The sequence below is a fragment of the Sitophilus oryzae genome, unplaced genomic scaffold (genome assembly GCF_002938485.1).
Source record: "Sitophilus oryzae breed Bouriz unplaced genomic scaffold, Soryzae_2.0 scaffold_1430_pilon_pilon, whole genome shotgun sequence".
NCBI classification, from domain to species: domain Eukaryota; kingdom Metazoa; phylum Arthropoda; class Insecta; order Coleoptera; family Curculionidae; genus Sitophilus; species Sitophilus oryzae.
In genome coordinates this window covers 1,503,866-1,525,540 of record NW_022146094.1, presented here as the reverse complement: position 1 = coordinate 1,525,540, position 21,675 = coordinate 1,503,866, and the positions used below count along the sequence as shown (strand labels likewise).

At 32.6% G+C, this 21,675-nt stretch overlaps 2 protein-coding genes across 3 annotated transcripts in view; one reads left to right on the top strand and one right to left on the bottom strand.

Moving 5' to 3' along the window:
- Positions 1-21,675, top strand: part of LOC115876278 (midasin-like) — an 84,847-nt gene that overhangs the window by 8,786 nt on the left and 54,386 nt on the right. For both annotated transcript variants that reach the window (XM_030891997.1, XM_030891996.1), the window contains exons 13-17: positions 170-479; positions 757-1,255; positions 1,316-1,544; positions 2,040-2,668; positions 2,921-3,049. In XM_030891997.1, coding sequence (XP_030747857.1) covers positions 170-479; positions 757-1,255; positions 1,316-1,544; positions 2,040-2,668; positions 2,921-3,049 — 1,796 coding nt within the window. The remainder of the gene's footprint in view (positions 1-169; positions 480-756; positions 1,256-1,315; positions 1,545-2,039; positions 2,669-2,920; positions 3,050-21,675) is intronic.
- LOC115876282 overlaps positions 4,283-21,675 on the bottom strand; it is a 36,237-nt gene continuing 18,844 nt past the window's right edge. Inside the window, exons 3-7 of the mRNA XM_030892004.1 lie at positions 13,377-13,708; positions 11,887-12,146; positions 8,115-8,303; positions 5,369-5,593; positions 4,283-4,722 (exon numbers count right to left, since the gene is read on the bottom strand). Of these exons, the coding sequence (XP_030747864.1) occupies positions 4,582-4,722; positions 5,369-5,593; positions 8,115-8,303; positions 11,887-12,146; positions 13,377-13,708 (1,147 nt within the window). The 3' untranslated portion in view covers positions 4,283-4,581. The remainder of the gene's footprint in view (positions 4,723-5,368; positions 5,594-8,114; positions 8,304-11,886; positions 12,147-13,376; positions 13,709-21,675) is intronic.

The following is a 21,675-nucleotide window of genomic DNA, read 5'->3' as shown; positions in this document are numbered from 1 at the left end:
GTCGAAACAAGGAACAATTACGCGAGAAAAACTATATCAAGCCAAGAACCGAGTCATAGTAAATAAATAAATTTAAAAACATTATGACCAAAAATTTGGGTCCTGTATGTTTCTACTGTTTAATACTAAAGCAAAGTATTAAGTACCCGTTTTTTTTTTGCTTTTGTAGAACCCGAAAGAACATTATTGTTGGCCGAAAAAGGCATCGATATCAACAATTTCAACAACTCAGAATCGATAACGGCTCATCCAAGCTTTTGTTTCATCGGTACAATGAACCCGGGCGGAGATTTCGGTAAAAAAGAACTGTCGCCAGCCTTGAGGAACAGGTTCACAGAAATATGGTGCGATTCCCATAATAGTGATGAAGATTTAAAGAAAATCATCGAAAAAAATTTGGATCTTCAAGATCAATTCGATTTTGGTTCAAAAATAACCCGTTTTATTGAGTGGTTCAGAGGAACCGAGATTGGAAAAAGGTACTTATACATTTATTTAAAAAAATATACTGCATGATAAAAAAAACGGCGTCAAATGCGTATAGTTTTGGGGACGTCATTTAAATAAATTACAACCTTCTTAAGACCGACTAGCAGTAAGCGTCATTAAAAAATAAAGTACCAGCCAAATAAATGACGCCTAGGGTTTGATCTCGCCAAAATTACCATCATTCCCCAGCCATCTTTGACGCTGTTTTTTTTCGATCGTATGGTACTTTTTATTCAAAGATTAACCACGCATTATTTTAATTTTCAGATACACGGTGAGCATAAGAGACATTCTGACGTGGGTGAATTTTATAAACACAGTGTCCCAAAAAATCAGTCCTTTAGAGGCGTACTTCCACGGTGCCTACCTGGTTTTTCTTGACAGTTTAGGCTCGGGCACTACAAGCACCGAATCTTTGAACGTGCTTCAAAAATTCAAACAGAAATGCGGTGAATTTTTAAAAAAACAAATTGAATCTAACAAAAATAGAATATTGCCAGAAAACCATGAAATTACATTGAGCGATACGGAGTTTGGTATAAAACCATTTTGTATTGGTTTGGGTGGTGAAAAAATACAAATGGAGGAATTTTCCTTTGACGCACCCACTACAATGGAGAATACTTTGAGTCTTCTAAGGGGAATGCAACTGAATAAGGCCATATTGCTTGAGGGTAGTCCAGGAGTGGGTAAAACGAGCTTGGTAACAGCCCTGGCTAAATATACACGTCATAAAATATTCCGGATAAATCTGTCAGATCAAACAGTTGAGTATTTGTGTGTATTCTTTTATAGGACATTCTGTATATATGTAATTTTTTTCTAGGATGTTTCTGATTTGTTTGGAGCCGATTTGCCGGTAGAGGGAGGCACGGGAGGTCAATTTTCTTGGAGGGACGGTCCTTTCTTACAGGCGTTAAAAGAAGGTTGTTGGATATTGTTGGACGAACTTAACCTAGCTTCTCAGTCAGTTTTGGAAGGTTTAAACGCTTGTTTGGACCATAGAGGGGAAATATTTATTCCCGAGTTGGGAAAAACCTTCCATGTGAAAACAGGTAAAATTACTCTTCAAATTTATTGAATAAAAAAGAATAATTACGGAGTATACAGGGTCGTTGATTAAATAAAGTTTTATACAGGGTGTCCCAGAAATAAGTGCAAGGATTTTAAGGGTTGGTAGATCTGGTAAAAAAACATATTTTCTCTTTAACATTTTTAAAATAAAACTTTGAGAATTGGAAAAAATAATGGCAACATTTTCAGAGCCGCCGGCAGTAAACGATTATCAGCCGCAAATACCAAGCAATTACCAGCTTGTTTGATGCCCAGTGTTGACACATCGACTATAATTATTAAAAACCACTTGGAAAATTCAGATTAAAAGTAAAAAACTTACCTAACAAAAAAAACTCGTGGGCGTGTTTCTGGGATCGAAATACTTGCACTTATTTTTCGGACACCCTGTATATGATTTAGGCGAATAAAGCAAATTTACTTCTTCACGTATCTTAGTGGATCTAAAGATATAACACAAAACATTTTTTTTATAGGAACTCGATTTTTTGCCTGCCAAAATCCGGTAAAACAAGGTGGGTCAAGACGAGGCTTGCCCAAGTCATTTTTAAATAGGTTTATTCAAGTATACGTCACACCATTTAGCTCCAAAGACATGGAAATTATCCTAACCAAACAATTCCCTAACATTCCCAAGAATATAATCCAAAAAATGATTGAGTTCAACTACAAACTTTCTGGCGAATTAAGCAAATATTCTTTCGGTACAAAAGGAGCACCGTGGGAATGTAATTTAAGAGACTTAACCAGATGGTGCGAAGCGATTTTGTACCATTACAATCATAATAGTACTTCAAATACAAAGTACTTCAGTCCGGAAAGTACAATCCAGTTGATATACATCGACAGAATGAGGTCTGAATCAGACAAAACGAGAGTTCGTGAAATTTTTGTTGAAGTTTTTGGTTGTGACATTAAAGGATCCCAACCTGTCAGTTATGTCAACAGGGGAAGGGTGTATTTCGGTGACAGCAGCATTGACAGGTCTAAAACTGGTCCTAATGAGCACGTGCTTGAAGATAGGGAATATTTGATTCTGAGAAATCAGCTGGGTGTGTTGAGAAGTCTCAGTTACTGTGTCAATCAAAATTGGCTAGCCATTTTGGTAAGTTTGTGAATATTTTATTCCTATAGTCTGTCCCAAAGACATCTAACACAACACTATAAGAATAACAAGGAAAAATTATAGGGGTAGGCCACTTTTTAAAAACACCCTGTATAGAGGTAAAATAAAATTCTGAGTAACTTGTTTCACTTACTTTCTCGCCTTTTTATTGACTCATCCTGTGGATTATTTGGAGGGTCTTAATCTGCAAGCCTCGACTTATTGTTGTTAAAATTAACGTCATACTTGTAGGTGGGAAGTTCAGGCGTCGGAAAAAGCAGTGTGGTGAAGACTTTAGCGAATTTAGCAGGGAAAACTTTGAGGACACTGCCTGTGACGTCAGCGATGGATACTACAGACATTTTGGGCGGTTTTGAACAGGTAAGTGTTATGTTTTTTTATTGTTTTTAGATGTATTTTGGACTTGGATTTTGTGAATTTTGGATTTTGACTTATGCTCTTATAGGTTTGGAATATTGAAATAAAAATCAAATAAAAAATCGTTCTATACATAATTTATTTCAGTATTTTCCATAAATTATAACAGTTTGTTTTTCAACATAACAATCTCTTTATTTTTATTTTATATCTTCGAATATTTTTATTATACCTTCAGTTAAATCAAAATTCGTTCTCTTTAAATTGACATATATGGACAGATTATATTATTACTTTTTATTATTACTATTTTTTTTACAATATATACACACACATTTTTACAGATATTGATATTTAGGCACATTATTTAGTTTAGTTTTTATATGTTACGTCTATAGTTTTAACAGTTTTATTTTTTTTTTCATTAATATTAATGGTGCGAAATGTACGTTGATCCTTTTTTCTAAAAGTGCTGTTATAAAATTTTCAATATTGACATCAGCAGACTGAAAAAAGCTCTTTAAAATTATTTTTCAACTACTTTTAACTATATAAAATTCTAGTTCTATTTAGTAACTGTTTTTAAAAGTTTTTTCTTTTAACTTCTTTTGGCATTGTGGTTAGTTGATTATTTTTAGTTTTTTTAAATTAAAATTATTCTAAAAATTATTTTGACTCTACGAAACTTAAGTTAATGTGTTTTGATTAATATATTTATACAGCATGTTTTTTAAATAAGTGCTAATATTTTCAGGGTTGTATAGATCTCCATTAAAGAATTATATTTTCTTATTTTTATTGTTTATAAGTAAAAAAATCTCATACACATCTTATAGACCTATTGTGTTTCTCTTTCTTGAGTTATAACTTATCATACAGTCTCAGGACCTTGATAGAAGCCAGTATCTGAGACGGATTTACAGATTTTTTTTTAAAATGTATATGATATGAAAATAATAAAAATATCAGTTAAAATATTCGCACTTATTTAAAAAAACGCACTGTATAGTCGTCTGCTGATGTCACGTGTTATTTAATAAATTCCTTTTCTCTATTAATTTCGATTCTATCTAAATATAATTTCTAGTAATAAATAGAAATGAAGATTTTATTTTGGTCTTGCACTCTACGCTCTAGTGATATATTTTTTATCTGTATATAACCTAACAATTATAATATCAATTCCTTTTACAAAATTAATGGAAGTAAAATTAAAACATAAAATGTGTTGCTTTGAGTCGTTCAATTCCTATAAATTTAGTGAAATTTTCGTTACTATATTTTGAGACAAGAAACACCAGAATTTAAAACATTTATTTTGTTAATTTGTTGTAATAAATAGTTTTTTCTAGTCCTATGACATCAAAACATTCATTAAGTATGTTTATTATATTATATAGGTATTATTTCTTATTTTATAAGATAATAAGTACATTGAGAGTATTTTAGAAATTTTTTTCTTGTGTCAATCCTCGAGAAATAATTTTGTTATTATATATGTTTTAAATTCTAGTGGATCTGTCTCAGTCGTCTCGTTATTCTTCACTTTCCGTTGGCGATCTGTCCAGCTTGGGACTGGGAAAGCATCTGGTCTCGAGGCCACCGTTTAAAGTGTCCAGCGGCAATACTGAATCTGTGGGACTGTCCGGGGACCACAGACTCAAATCGGCGTTTCCCTGGAAATTATAAAAATAACGTATATATTTTTCTGATACAATTACTACGATACACTTAGTTTGGTATTACACAGAATTGTATAAAAAACGTAAAAAAACTATCAATATTTTAATTATTAACAATTGAAATTATTAGTGATTAATTTTAATTGAATTTACTTAATTCATAGCATTCTATCGCAAGTTTCTACCCTTTTTAACCACGCCTACAAATCATGACGCGCCCCTTCAAAGAGTACGCATCCTAAATAACGTGACTCCGCCCCTTTATACTCTCATCACGCCCACCGAGATCTAGTCACGCCCATTGCTGCTAGAAACAACTTTAAGGCGTGTTTTCACCTGAAACAGTATGACTGAATAAATATTACTGAACGAATAATGAACGTGAGAATATATTTTCAGTGATACCGAACAATATTTTTATATTTTCAGTGAAAGTGAAAACTAGATTTATTTCAGTGAGACAGAAAAGCGAGAAACCATCTTTAATGAGGAAAGTTAGAGCATTCCACGCCCAAAATTACTTGACTCCGCCTCTTCATAATAAAACCACGCCCACCGAAACTGACTACTGACACCGAGAAAATGACACGAAAATGAGCATGCGCATAGGGTACACCACTTACATATAATATTTAATTACCATTGCACTGTCGGGATGCGCTGGCATGGGCGGCTTCAGGCAGGCGATTTCCGGAACGGTAGTGCGACGGGGAGGATCGGGGGGCGTGGGCACGGGGGGAGGTCCTACCCACACGGGTACCCAGCCGCAGCAAGCGTCGAGGGCGGCCTTGCGCAGGCCTCGATGCAGGACGAGGAAGAGGGTGGGGTTTACGATGGCGTGCACGTACGATATGTGGAGGGTGATCTGAAAAAAATAGAGAAAAATTGGATTTTTAATTTTAAAGTTAAATAATTTTTAGGGTTCCGTATTCCGTACCTAAAGGGTAAAAACGGGAACCCTATTACTAAGACTTCGCTGTCCGTCCGTCACAAAGGTCTATCTTATGAACCGTTATAGCTAGACAGTTGAAATTTTTACAGATAATGTATCTATGTTGCCGCTATAAGAACAAGGCGACTTTTTTCTTAATCGTTTTTTTTTATTTTTACATATTTATTTTTACTTTTTACATATTTATTATTGATTAATACAATTTTTAGTAATGTGTTTCTTCATTTTTTTTTAAATTACTTATACGCGCATTCAGAATTTTAGCTAAATCGGAAAAAAAGTTTATAATAATATAGTGCCTAATATTGTATAGATAATGAATGGTAGGGAACCCTTCGTGCGCGAGTCCGACTCGCACTTGACCATTTTTTTTGGTTCATCACAATAGCCTTATTTTTGTTGGAGATGTTCGCTTTTGACACTAACATTTTTTCGTAATTTTTACTTTGCATAAAATCGATTTTAAAAATAACAAAATATCATACCAAGTAAACACAGAAAAACGCAAGAAATACGTAGATTTTTTTACAAGAAAGGCTTTTATTCAAATTTATCTGTGACTAAGCCAGTAGACTCGTTCGAAATATATAAAATATTAAACGATACGTGCGGAAGATGCGAGAGTCAAAAAATCGTACGGGACTCAAGTTATTACGCCTTTTTGGCGTCTCAGGCGTATGTTTTATTTCCTCCCCTGGCTCTATAAATTAATAATACGCCTCGAAACGTTGTCTCGGCATGCTTTCAGAAACATTCCGGTGAAATATGTGACGCGAAACAAGTTTGTACAGAGGAAACGGGCCACTTTGTAGCATTTTTGTGGAAATATTGTTCGAAAATTTTAGTACAAAACAAGAGCGAGATGGATTTAAAATATAATTATCAGGGCAGTATATTTTTTTATGCATTAGACATTTTATAATATTTTTTTCCATAGAAACTGTTAAAATTGGTGTCGCTGTGGAAAAAAATATTGTTTTATATACACGACGATAAAATTGCATTATCGTCTCCCGAGATTTTAAGTATCCAAGTTTATTTAATTAACTTCTTGTATAAAAAATAACTATTACTTTATAGTTTTTTTATAAAAAATACAAAAATAAAAACCTCGCCAAAATTATTATCGATTGTCATTCCCCAACAATCTTTGACGGCGTTTTTTTCGATCACACGATTTATTTTGATATTAGACATGCTGAAGCGTGTCCACATTTTTTTAGATCACTGAATTACTAAAAACAATAGATGAATGTTTAGAGTCAACATTTTGTAATCACTTGTGGTTTTCGAAAGTGTAAAAAATATATTCACAAACAAAAATTCTCGGCACGTTTGTTTGGAGCTATTTCTGGTCGTTTTCTACGTCAAATAGAATTCCGAAGTTAGTGGAAAACAGAAACTTTACGGTCCCGAGCCCACAAAGTTAAATTGTTCTCGATAGCAAAAGCTTCGGTCCACCTATTCAATATCAGGCTTATTTTATTTGAGTTTTCTTTTTGCAGTTGGGCAAAGTCTAAAAGTCAAGGTGTTTTAAAGAAAACCCGTACGTTTTTCGAGTTTCTTTTTGCGGGCCGGGAAATGCCTTTTCCCTGTTCTAGTAAGTGCAATAATAGTTATCCTATGATTCCGAATTATTCTGGAAAGAGAAGTATCCCATCAGAAACGTAAAATGTAAAAAATGCCAAGTCTCCCAACGCTCTTCTTCACCTATCACGCTGTCCTTCACCTATTCAATAACTTTTGTTATAAATTGTTATCTGTGATCAATTTCCTCTCAACATTTATAGTGACCGTATCAATTTTAAACATTTTCATCAAATAAATAACTGCAATTAACATTTTACCAACACAATAATTTTTTTTATTAAAGTCTTTAATTTTGAAGTTAAAAAATAAAATATACAGAAACAGGTTAATAAAATAATCAAACCAGTTTAAAAAAAAAGAAATAAATTTAGATTATATGATACATCAGAAGTGGGATACATGAGAAGTGGTACTAACATCAGAAATGGGATTATTTACCATTTTTAAAAAAATAAATTGAAAATATTAAAGTTATTTAACTATGAATTTTAAAAAACGCATACCGGACGAGATGTATTTAAAAAACCGCATCATCCACCGACTAAGAGAGCGAACGGGAGACGTAATCGCAGCCGGAAAGTTTGCTGACCCCGGCTTGCGTGCGGCGGCGTTCAAGATATAACATCATTGCATCCTCGCGCTGGCGAGATATTTTTATTTTTAGCGTTATATAAAGCTCGACCAATAGGCACACATTAAAAAATTAAAATTGAATTTAATTATTTGAATAAATTTACTGAGAACTAGGTCTATAATTTTTTCTTCAAATATTTATTTTTATGTCGTGTCTCTGTTTCTGTCAATCGGAGCAAATAAACTTAAGACTGTCTAGCGTGTCCCTTACCTCGTGTCCTAAAGGATTGCTTCCTACGATCGGGTGATTGATGAGCGTGACGAAGAATAGGGGGCCCCAAAATAGCACATAGGCCGCCGTTATGATGAGGAACATTTTGACCCTCTGTACCCCATCGCGTTCCATTTTTCGCAGATACTCCCGCATTCGTCTGTGCTCCTCGACGGCGCCGTTGCGTTCCTAGAAATCAGAGAGAAAAATATCATATCGAGACATACAGGGTAGTTCTATTTTTCAATGACAATAATAATATGACAAATCTACGGTAATCGCAAAACAATTTTCGATGCACGTGATCAACTTTGAGCGACAAGCGATGGCGACAGCGCTGCCAGATTGTGATGGATTTATGAGATGAATCTTAATGTAAAATTGGAAAACAATATATTTATATCATGTTTTAAAGATTTTTACGTTTTAATTATTTAATTAATTTAGAATTTTTTTTTGTTAAAAAAGACTATGAAAATAGGCAAAAAACGAGAATTACTCACAAAGATTCAACAACAACACGATATTATACAAAATAATGACTGACATTATGATAATTGTCAAATAATAAACGACAACGTTGCTGAACACGGCGCAATGTGACCAACATAGCGATAATAAAATTCGGTTTAAAATAATTTTTGCAGCTTTAATCTAAATAAAATATCTGTTACAATCATTTGCTCTATAAAGTAAAATGAAGAGCCGCTGGGTATCTTAAATTATACAACAAATTTAAACATTTTTGTCAAAATTTCATTTAGTCGTGATGGCGTGCGTTAGTGATGACGTGCAGAAAAATATTTTGCGACTACTGTACTATGAATTTCTTCTACAGATCTGTTAAAATTATGCTAATTAATACACAGCCTAGTAGTTTTCTGTTTATATCTGCTGTGTATATCTTGGATACAGTAATGTTTATCTGTTTATATTATTTAGTAATGAGAATTTTACCCAACAACTATAAAACGTCTAGAGTAAAAAACAAAATTCGCATCAAGCCGAATTCTCTCTATTTTTTCATGTTTACGATTTTTTTTTCTGTATCCCATAAACCTACCCTATAAAAGGACTAAGGGCTGTCGTTAAACCTACGCGTTATGTGGTCGAAAAGACCTTCAAGGTATCGCCTTCTTAATGGCTGCCTTCCCCAACGTTAGACCATCCTTCAGGGCTATTTTTGAGCGAAAAACTTTGTAAATTTCGCACAGTAGCGGCGCGTGGGGGAGGGGGGGACAGAAGGTTCTTTCCCGGCGTGACGCCAATCTTAAGTATAATAAAATCGGAAGGCCCGAAACTTTCCACCATTAATAACTCGAAGCCGGGACCTTTAGAAATATCAAACCGTTACGGAAAGTTCTGTTTACGGCGTTTTACATCTATGCAGGGCAGGGAATTTTCGATAAATTTTTATTTATTATGAGCAAAAATCACTAGCAAATGTATACAGGGGGTTTCTTATATAAGTGCAAGTGTTTTAACGGGTGGTGGATTTGAACGATATAAATATATTTTCTGTTTATTATTTTTAAAACAAGTTGAAAAATACTAACATCAGAAGTGGGATTATTTACCATTTTTAAAAACTAAATTGAAAATATCCAAGTTATTTAACTGTGAAATTTAGAAAAAATAATGTTTATATTTTGAACAATAATTTTTATACATTGAAAAATTAGTTGATTTGACAAGCAACAAAATAAAAATTGTAAACTTTCCAGAAGAAAAAGAAAAACTCATCAGTACTAATCACTATTCCTAAAATCCTCTAACAGCATTGCCAACTATTTCATTTATTCTTGATCACTCCGTATTTTAGAGAAACAAGGCGCCATATTTAAATTAAGTTACTATTCTCACGCCCTTAGACAGAAATTACGCCTATAAATATTAATAAACCCAAAACTTATTTTAACAATAGAATAGGGTTATGAATAATATATTCAGATATTCAGTTTGAAGTTTATAATTTCAAATTTATTCCCTAAAATTTTGAATTCCTTCTGACGAGTTATATAACGAATAATGAGTTACATAAATAATAAAATTTCTAAAATAAGAATAGAATATCTGTATATTTATATTGCCCTTTATCACATAGTAAGGATGGGCTTGTAGCGGGGACGCATATATTTGCATCTAATTTGCAAATAGATTTCAAACTGATGCTGGGAGATGTATAGCTCGACAAGTAAATTTGTTACAAGGGGGTATAACGTACATGTAAGATTTGTTGCGAAGTTTACCAGCCTTAATAGATTGTGGAAGTTTAGACAGAATTCTCCAGCTTAGATACTTGAAGTAAACTTATCAGTAACTAGCAAAATTTACAAAGTATATTCGTTAGTTTTTAATATTATTTCATTCAATTATTTATCTACAATAAATAAGCTATACAGGGTGTTTCAATAAACATGTGCCATCTCCCGTGGGGAGATTCCTCTCGTAAAAATAAGATTTATTTTTCATATTAACATAGGTCCGATTCTGCTTTGTTTCGTAGCTACAGGGTGTTAAGTCTTAATAATCTTTCGATTTAATACAATTTCCTTCCAAGTGCTTTTAGCGATTTTAATGAAATTTTGAAGGTAAAAGTTACTATAGATGCGACATATTTTAAAGCAAAAAATGTGTCGCCATATTCACCAGGGACGTGCATATGGGTTATCACTGGAATATTTTTCATGTGCCACTGACTTTTTTCATTTGATATCAAAATTGCGTAGGCCATTTAATGCCAATTAAAAGTTATCTCTTGATTGTTTGTCGAATTCAGCCTCCTTGATGAGATAAACGCAATTTTATTAATGACAATTAATAAAATAGAAATAAAAGTAAAATTATTAAATTATATATTTTACCCAATTTATTATTTAATATTATTACTATTAGTCCAACCTACAGCAATTTCAAATAAAAAATAATGGTATTTAAGATAATTACAAAACGCGTACTTTTAAAATTTTTTATATAACATCCTGTAAAACTCTAAAACTACGTATTTCCATACTCATTTTTATAGGGACGGGAAGACTTTAACACCCTGTAGCTACGAAACAAAGCAGAATCGGACCCATGTTGATACGAAAAATAAATTTTATTTTTACGTGAGATATCTCCCCACGAGAGAAGGCACATTTTTTTTGAAACGCCCTGTATATTGAGAGATCAGTCCTTAATATCATTTATTACATTCAGTTCGGCGATAAAGAACTTCTTTATAGGATAAAATTAGATTTCGAAAAAAAAAGTTAATGGTATTACTAGAAAAAAAAACGGTACGGTGCGAAGAAGATGGGAAATTATTCTTTGTTACTTGTTTTAAGTCTTTTTCTTATTTTCCGCCTTGACATTTCATTTATCGCACTCCCCCCAATCGATATATCATCCCCCCAGGAATGCGGTGGCGGAGTTGGGGAATGAAATAATTCACCTTTTCTTTGTAAACAGAGGTGTTTTCTTTATCGAAAAACTTCTGTGGGTTTGCGCGTTAGTTTGTGTTCGATTTAAGTCTATATTTGTCAACGTTTCTTCTACGATATGGATTATATAACGTTTTGTTTGGCGTTTAGGTCCCTGTCTCGGTCGATCAAGTTTTTTGATATGCTCCTTCCTTAATCTTTACAAAGACGTGTGTATCGGGGAAACACAAATTGTGAAAAATATACTCAATCTGATCAATAGCTGTTTTTTGATAAACTATTTCTTCCTTTTTAACTATCTTTACCTATTCATATCACCCCCAAATCATTTTAACACACTTACTTACCCTTTCACTGTTACAATTAACGTGATTCGCTCCTCCGGTAATATTAACCAACGTAGTAACCAATCCCGTGACTCTGACAGCTTCCACATTAGCCTTCGTCAAGTCCCGGTGCAATTTTCGCAGGTGAAACAGCGTCAAAAAGACGCAAACTAAATTGACAGCTATCCAGAGGGCGTTGAGGATGTAATGCCTCAAAGGGCCGTAGATTAGAGGGCAGGATGGGTGTTTGTGGCCGGCTTCACCTTGAGCTGCTAAAGCGCCTAGAAACAAAGAAAGGATAACTGTAATTTTAAGCCTGGATGCGCACAGAAAGAGCTTCATTGTTTTCGTCAAAAACGTTATTCTCGTAAAATAGTCTGATCTGGAGTTACATCAAGATCCTGGATCTACATCCAGGTTCCAGTTCTGCCGAATCTATATCATTATAACCTCTAATTTTAATTTAACTAAATTTTGTTTTGCCTGAAGCAATCTGCGTTTAAAAGATTTGTAGTCCGTTAGGGAAATCTGATGTTAGCTGTTTAATTTATTTTATAGAAGCAATCAGGCAAAGCATTACAAACTTTACATTAAAATAGAAGAGTAGTAAAAGATAATCGAGACACAAAATTACAGTTGGTTAGGTTCTTAGATGGTTAAGATACTCTCCATCTATTTTTCTCCATCAAGATTTCTTCTAGTGTTGCTGTAAACAGCCTACTATAAATAAAGCCTCTAAAATAGGTCAAAGCATTTAGTAGAGTTCGTTTGGAAAATAAAATTCAAAGTTACATAGCTCCGGAGTTATAATTGCTCTAATCGTTGCGATATTTCAATTGTTATTGACGCGGCTCTATCCTCATAGAGCCAGTCGAGAGCTCTGGTTGACCTATTAGGGTATCAATTACCCTTAAAAGCTCGCTCTATCCTCCTTCTCCGTCGCATCTCTACGCTCTATATCGGCAACAAATTGAGTGGTTTAGTGAAGTGGTTCGAGGGAATATCGAGATATTTCGTTGCATTACGTAATTTTGTTAGAGTCTATTAAATTTGGATGGAATTATCTTTTAAATTTTCTTTTTAAACTGAGAAATGTTTTAGAGAAAAATATTCTAATGTCCAATATCGTCGTTGTTGATAAAGATTTCTTGATGGAAAAAAGTTTTATACCGTTTTATGTTACCATAGAAACGCGTGTGGATTTTCAAGAAATTCAAAGATTTTAAGAAATTCAAAACATTCAACAATTCAATCCGCAGGTACCATTTAAAAATCAAAAGTAGTAGTCATTTCCGGTGAAACAGGAAGTGACCGAAAACAATTGAATACGTCAATTAATACTAACTTATGTACCAACATACCAAATCTATTTTTTTTTCTAAAAAAATGAAAAAGTTATAGGGGTGAGCCGCTTTTGAGACGTACCCGGTATAAAAATTTTATTCATATCTTCCTCAACAACGACGATATTGGACTTCATCGTCCCAACGTGCCACCCTGTATATATTTACCTGAAAGAAACGTTGGTCCTAGATTGATAGTGATCGACGCGAACCATATCATGAAAGTACCGAACAGTACGCACTGAGGCGAATCCATCAACAACGGTGCCTCAGTTATAGTACTTTCAGCGTCCTCGTCATCAGGGAAAACAGGAGAATCGTTCAGTACAGTTGTCAACATGTTGACAGTTGCCACTGTGACTAGTAGCAGGAACGCTGTTTCTACCAATGAGCACTTGTGCACAGGTTGACAGTGAAGGATTGAGGTTCCTAGGGGTAGAAGTAGGGCTGCCCTAGCGCAATCTACTACGCCTTGGTGGAACAGGAGCCCTTGAGACCACCTAGAAAAAAAGAAAGAAGAGATATTGTTAGAAGTAACGAATTAAGAGTCTATTGTGTGTGGCCGAAGGAAATATATATTATATTTCAGAAATCTGCCTAAGGTTTAGCCCGATCCTGTCGTGTTGAGCCACACCCAAAATTCCAAACATACGTGCTTGGATTAAGGCTTGATTAAGGTTTGCAGAGTTTCAGCACTTGCCATAAAATAGCGAGCAATTTGTTACACAACCATATAAATTATATATCATTAGATAAAACGTTAAATGCCGAACGCATTTTGCGACTTTTTCGGAGTAGTGAAAAGGACTCCTAAGTCTGTGAATTCTATTATATTAATTCGTAAATATTGCTTCTTCGCAAAAAAAAGAAAGTTTTTGTCGACTTCTGTATATTTTAAGACTTTTAATCATCATGTTTATTCGTTATAATAAGAATTAAGATTTATTCGTTAAATTTTCTTAACGAATAAATACCTACAATACCTAAATATATTCGTAAATCTAGCTTATTCGTCAAAAAATGCAATTTTGTCCTTCAGGATATTCATTAAGAATTTTAGTAATCTTGTTAATTCGTTATAACTCTATTAATTCGTTAATGTTTATTCGTTAAATTTTAGTACATTTAAGAGTTTTTGCGTTTTTATATTTATTATTGACATAATAAGATTTTTCATATATTTTTTAAATTTCTATTTACACATAATTTTTTTTTATTTTTATTTATACAGGGTGAATCTTATAAGTGAAATAAGTGGAAATATTTATTTTTAGGAGTAGTATATTTCAACCCGAGAAACGCGTCTATGAGTTTTTTTGCGATTTTTTTTGGAAAATTTGGAATTTTTTGAAAAAGTTTTTGGATTTTTTAAAAATTTTTAGTTAAAAATATAATACCTTCATAATATGGTAACATAGATAGTAGATTAAATTTACAAGAAAGAAAATCTAGAAAAGATCCAGTGGTTCTGTTAACGTAATATAATGTCATAATTAATTTGTTATTTTTAAAACTATGGTCAGGACTTTTTTAATTCTTATCGTGTCAATTAAACGAACTTTATATTTATATTCGTTCAGCATCCTACCTGCATAAACCCCGCATTAGCTCATGACGCGCTCATTTCCAGGGCAGATTTTCGCTGTTCCTGTCCACCTTTTTTTGAACTTTTAACGACAACAATTTGCCGGCTTATGGCGCATCGCGCGATTATATATCTCTCCGCTCTGCATTAAAACAGAAGCGTCCCACAAAATTAGAGCTGTCCTCTGCAGAAACCCAAGCGCCTGCATAATTAGTCTGAGCCAGGCTTATAATTAATTACAGTATTATTAATCTGGGAATCTGCTCTATATTCGATTAGGTATAAATAGAGAGATGGTTAGATTGAAGTTGTTTGCGTACAACTAGGAGGATGTAATGGGGATTATATCGAAATCTATGGTTATACAGAGTGCTCCGAAATATATTCCGGAAACTTCGCCAGTATATTCTGCAGATAAATATAAGTAAAAAAGTTCGTATGTCGTAAAAAAAGTTTCTAAAAGTTTCATTTTTATTTCGATTTTTTCCAAATAATTTCTGAAGTAACGTGAATATCTGGATGAAAATTGGTGTCTGAGGGTTTTTTGACATGAGAAATTCGATTTTGATGTCAATATGACTCCTAAGTTTTGAAGAGTAATAACTTTTTGTCCGTACCTAGTTAGATTTTCTAAGATTTTAATAATGCTGTTAATTCGTTATAATTCATTAATTCATCTAGATTTATTCGTTAAATCTGTACGAATTCGGTTTTTGTTTTTGTACTGAATTTATTGTATAAATATGGGTTTTTATACTTGCATTAAATATGTTAATTCGTAACAAAAGACAGGCACTGTAAGAAAATTTAACTTTTAATTCTTATGTGCCAATGTAATCAATATTTCATGTAGTTGGGTTACAATAATGTTCCCTGTATTTTTTCTGTTCAATTAAATTTAATTTTATCTTGTTTGTAGTACCAATTTCCAATTTATTAAACGAGTTACGTTGTTAACAATTGAAAATTTAATTTAAACGAAATAAACAAAGAAAAATACGTTTTACAATGTTTTATTCTAGTATTTTTAAAACAAAAAGTTTAATAATAGGGAGCCAAACCTTTTTACAACCTACTGGAATTATTGTTATATAGGATGTCTCTTAGCGCAAGAATTTTAGTACGTATATTAAAGGAGCATCAATTTTATTTTTTGAAGTTTCAATAAATAATCTTAACGAATTAAAATTTAATTTAATTACTGATTATCTAATTTTTTTTCAACTTACTGATATTCTTACACTATTTCAAAAGAAGCTTTCTATATAGGTATAGAAGAATAATTTCCTTGTTAGCTTAATCCAACGGCTCAAGGTGATTTAGTCTAATCCCTGTTAGAGTTTCGATCTTAGAATTTTAATCAAACGCAGCTAAAAAGGGCCCCATTCATTCCTCTTCGTAGAAAGGCGTTTTCATTTATTTACTCGGTTTAAATTAAGCTTTCCACTGTTTGTAACAATGTAACTCATCAATCTTTAATTTAAACTCCCTCAAGAAATATTTGTTAAAAGGTAATTTCACTCTACACCTTAGAAATATATATTTTTACAAGATTTTGTTTATTGTATTATAATGTAATGAACAAAAATCTCGAGACAGTAGTTAAAATTTTTCTCCGAAGTTTGTATACTATTTTATTTAGATCTAGAACCATTAATGAAAAGTAGTTGCAATGTTTCATTTTGGAACTGTAACAATGTAGTAAATATGTCAAAATATTTATTTTTTCACGTACTAGTGACATTTGAAGACGAATGAAGGAAATAAGCTATAGTTCATCGCTTATAATTAATAATTGCTTGTAAAATTAATAAAACTTGTATCATACATCTAACAGTTATGAATGAACAATGAACACAAAATCATGTATTATTATAGAGTGTTTACAGTAAAAATTATGTTTTATATAATATTTTTAAAAGTCTAAAATTAAGAATTAGTTTTTTGTCACAAAATATACGAATTTCGCTGATTCTTTTATCATACATTTGTTCTCAAATCTCGGGACATTATTGGGATGCTCCATATATTAAATTAGTCTCCTATATTCGGTATCCCGAGGGACAAAATCGGGCAAACTACCTCAAAACCATCCAATAAATTAACCAAATAGGTGAAAACTGGCGTTTAAACGGTATCACGTCCCACGGAGCCTTTAACTTTGTTAATTATTAGTAAATATGTTCCCTAACGACTAATAGCTGTGCAAAGACAAATAGGTTAACCCGGGAACACCTCAAACCAAACAAAGATTAATAATCTTGATCAAATTTGCTAGGGTCAAGCGATTTAGCAATGCGTTTAATATGCATAGTTTGGGACAGAGTTTTATAGCAATTTAGACAGATAGTAATACTTTTTAAGAATATACGTATCTTTTAAAGTAAAAAAAATCTTGTAAAACTGATATTATTTTACTTTCTTACTACAAATATGGACATATACACTTCAGTTTAATCAAGAACTCTATAATTTAAGGTTGCTTTGATCCACAGGATTAGTTATCGTCCATGTACAGGCGTTCCCGGCTCCTTTAACTTGATAAATCATGTCGGAGAGCAGTCGAAATAAACTCTGCAGCTGAAATTGCGAAGCCCAAACTAGTCAAAGACATCGACATCAATTTTAAGACCAAGCCAGCCCAGCTATAAATCATAGGCGGACTCGGGCTTCGATTCTAAGTCATTTCAACCGGTAAAATCGACGTTAAAAGTCGAAATTGATACAATCTTCTTCTTGTAGACTTATATAGAACACTAGCTGAGCCAATATTTATTAAAATTGTTGAAAAAGTAATAAATTAAAAATTAATAAATAATTTAATTCACTTCTCACACAAAAAAAATAAATCCGGCATAATCAATTAAAGATCATGCTAGGCAAACTATAAATCATAGACCGTCTTGCGATGTTTCCGACATGCCGTACAATGTGTGTCGGGCTTTATCTTTCCAGTAATTAACAGTAAGTGGTCCAGTACCGCCTTTACTCAAGGCATATTAATGGCCTTAGCCCAGGAGGTGTTTTATTTCAAAATAAAACCCTGTGTAAAATAAAACAAATGTCGCTGAAAGTGGTCTTTATTGAGTTTTATCTCTAATTTTCTTTATACTATACGAAGCTGATGCACCAGGTCTTGTAAAATTGTTTCTATTACTTTTCTTCGGGGCATTTTTATTCTAATATATTTATCTGATGGTAATTATCAAGAAGCACATGTCGTTTTTTTTGCTAAAAGTGGTTTTTATTCAGTTTTATCTCGTCTTATTGTAGTAATTTCCGGTGAAATAGGCCAACAAAGCCTTCCAAGCCTATTTTCACTTTCTTCAAGCTTGATTAACATTTTTCCGTCTACAAGAAGTCTTAACTCAACCTAATCTTCCTCAAATTACTCCTTTTCGTGCCTAATTGGTCATTAAATATAAATAAAAGCCCTCTAAAATATACATTAAGGCTTTTTAATCGTTTATATAGTCCTTTTCTGTACATTTTCGCGGCTCTTCTGTATCAGAATTATTCCTTTGTGTTGTCATGTAGTTCGCTATGCGGTCGGTTTAGCGTTGACGGGCTCAAGCACAGTGACCGGCTTTGTTATGAAAGCTAATCGAATCAAGCCAGATTAGCCAGCGGGTTTGCTATCAAAACGTTATCTTTAGCGGCTAAGCTAGATTGGACGCTACCGGGATGTTACGGAGATGCTTTGAATTATTCAATTCGTGCTACAGGTTGACATTGACGTATAACAGTGTGATTATAAGGAATAATAACAAATTAAACGTGTATTTTTACGACAAATTTAAATTGGTTGTCTATTGTTCATGCCTAATGTCATGAATTATAATAAGATACAGAACAATCAACAATGATTGGAATTTTGGAAAATACTGTGTTAATTAGAGGATTAGTGATTGCTACTGATGCTAAAACAAATTATCGATCGAAAAATTTTAACTAATTATGTTATTTTTTTAGGCTCTATCTTCTAAGTTTTGACTTTGTTATTTGGGAAATTGACATTTTATGATGTAAAAATTACAATTCTTCACTACAACTGTAGTGTTCAACATGGAGAAGGGATACTTATATTATTACGGCTTATTTTCATCCCTGCGTTAAGAGTTATTTTATTAGTCCGAAAAAGTAGCAAAATAAGCGTTCGGCATTTAACGTTTTATGTAAAACTAGCTAGGTATTTTTACACAACTGTTACAGAATCACAATTTTGAGCGTCGTTTAAGTATTTGTTAAGTTCAGGAACGTAGAGTTGGACAGTTTCAAAATACTGTTAACTAGGAAGTAACAAACCAAGATGGAACAATATGATAAATGATTTTTTGAACTTACTGCTGATTTCAAATGTATCTTGTATATCTTGTAACAAACATTTCTTTGGACTAAAACTAGTTCACGATACCTTTATATGCGTTCTATTATCAAAACTTATATTTAATTTTCTAATTAAAGTTGTAAATTGTCTATAAGGAAGTTATAATTTAAAATAATAGTAATATTATCCCATACTTAATTTTAAATTGAACACAATTCACTTTATGACGGTCTTTCAATTTTCACATCGCCGCTGTAATTGGTCCGGTGGGCTTTCAGACTGTACAAAGGAAATTATTAAAGTAAATTCTAGCGTTTCCACCCCAATTTTCGGCCATTTTCTTACAATTTTCACGATTCAGCACGTTCGGAGTCGTTCAGCTTGGGGACATCTGATAATATTTCTCCTTCAGCGCCTTAAATCATATTAACATTTTTTTCGTTTTTTAATCAAAAAAAGAACTGTATTAAATGATATAACAAGATTTTTCAGCCCATACTAAAATATGTTAATAAAAAGTTGGTAGGCAGTTCTCTTAGTTTCAAAGGAATTTTTCCAATTTTGGTCCGCGGTTATTTCCCCTATCCGCCACCTGGGGTCGCGTCCGATGGGAGTTTGGAGTTCTCCACACGGATTTTCTCAAAAATTGCGACTTTGACTGATTTTGATGTCATTAAAAATTTTGTTGCAAATATTATTCCTAATCTTAAATTGAAAACCACGTTTCGCTAGCTACTGTAATTTTGGAGTTACGATTTTTTAAAATTTTTAACCCCCTCCCATACCCCCTTACCAACCCCCAACCCCCACCAAACACTAATGGCCAGATTCTCGGGTGCCACAGTATTTTTGTGCCAAATTTGGTTAAAATCGGTTTAGCGGTTTTTGAGTTATCGTGTTACAGACGGACAGACAGGCAGACAGACACCATGAAAATATTTTGTATTTAGGTCATTTATGATCCAAATAACTCATTTTGAGTGAAATTAAAAAAACTTTTTTTCCCGATCTTAATAATAACATAAAAATATACAATGATTGCGGTCGGGTATATAAAAATAAATTTAGATTTTTCGTATTATCTGGCGGACTAATGCAAATAAAACTAGAGCAAAATTATTATTTATAGCCCGAGCTAGGAGGAAAAAGTTTATAAATAAGGTATTTTAAATGCGTGGCACAGCAACGCCCCAGGCAGATGTTGGCATTTTACCAAAATAGCAGCCATGAAATCCTTTCCGTCCGTATTATGCAACCCAATCGAAGAAATCCACGTAATATTCGCGAATAACAAACGAAAATATCGTCTAGAATGAATGGGAATATCTCGCGAATACGATATATTATTGGATATAAATACCGAATTTTGGTTATATCTTTAATTTTTTTAAATAATATTAACGAAACTCTTTGAAAATTATATTTAAAATGTTTTGGAGTAAAACCTTATTCAGAACCTCGAAATTAGTGGTTTAAAAAATTGAAAATTTTACCACCCTATATCTCACACAATTTTAAGATGTTTAGGACATATATTCATATGAAGTTTTTTTCTTAGAATAGGTCCAAGAATCACCTGCTTAATTATTAACATGTTATTAACGAACACCTTGTATAGGTGCTCAGTTTGCACCGAGTATGCGTGGCAAACTAACATTTTTCATTATTAGTCATTATTTGTCATCAGCAATAATTTCCCAAGTTTATGCGTATAGGTTAAAAATCACCCTGTATAATGATACTAACCTAGCTATTTTCTGCTTCTTTTTATATGGCGGTTAGTGCATTATAGAAATCAATTTGAGATGATTAAGGAGATTTTAAGTTATCAAAAATCCAATTTTCGAAATAGAAAAAAGATCGACAAAAATCTGGTCAGGGAAAAATGTATAATTTATGACTAATGAAAAAATATATAAAAGGTTTCATAGATAGAACTGGCTAGCCGCAAAATCTAAAATTTATCAGAATTGGGCTTGGTCAATGCAATATGATGTAAGATAAAAAAGAATAGAAAGGATCGCCCACAACGTATTTTAGATAAGGGTATGCTTTATATTCTCGTAGCCTTTGGAAAGAATAAGGGCAAGTTTGGTAAGGAATAGAGAATTTTTTAGATTTTTTTTTTAGTAGATGTAGAATGTATAAAAAAATAAAAAAATATTAAATATTATAAAATTAAAAAAAATTAAATTAAATATTAATTATTATTAATTTAATTTAGATTAAATATTTTCTTTGTAGATAGTGCCACTAGTAGAAATACCGAGTGCGTCTCAAAAATGGCTCACTCCTATAACTTTATTATTTGTTCAGATAAAAAAAACGAGATTTAGTATGTTAGTGTATGACATAAATTAGGATTGATTGACGTATTCAATTGTTTTCGGTCACTTCCTGTTTCACCGGAAATTACTACAGCTTTTGATTTTTAAATGACACGCTCGGTATTTTTTTTTACTTTATTCGATAGAAAATGACACTCTGAATAGAATGATATATCATATATGTCAACTTTCGATATTTTCGTATATGGTTTATTTGAAATTGTAACA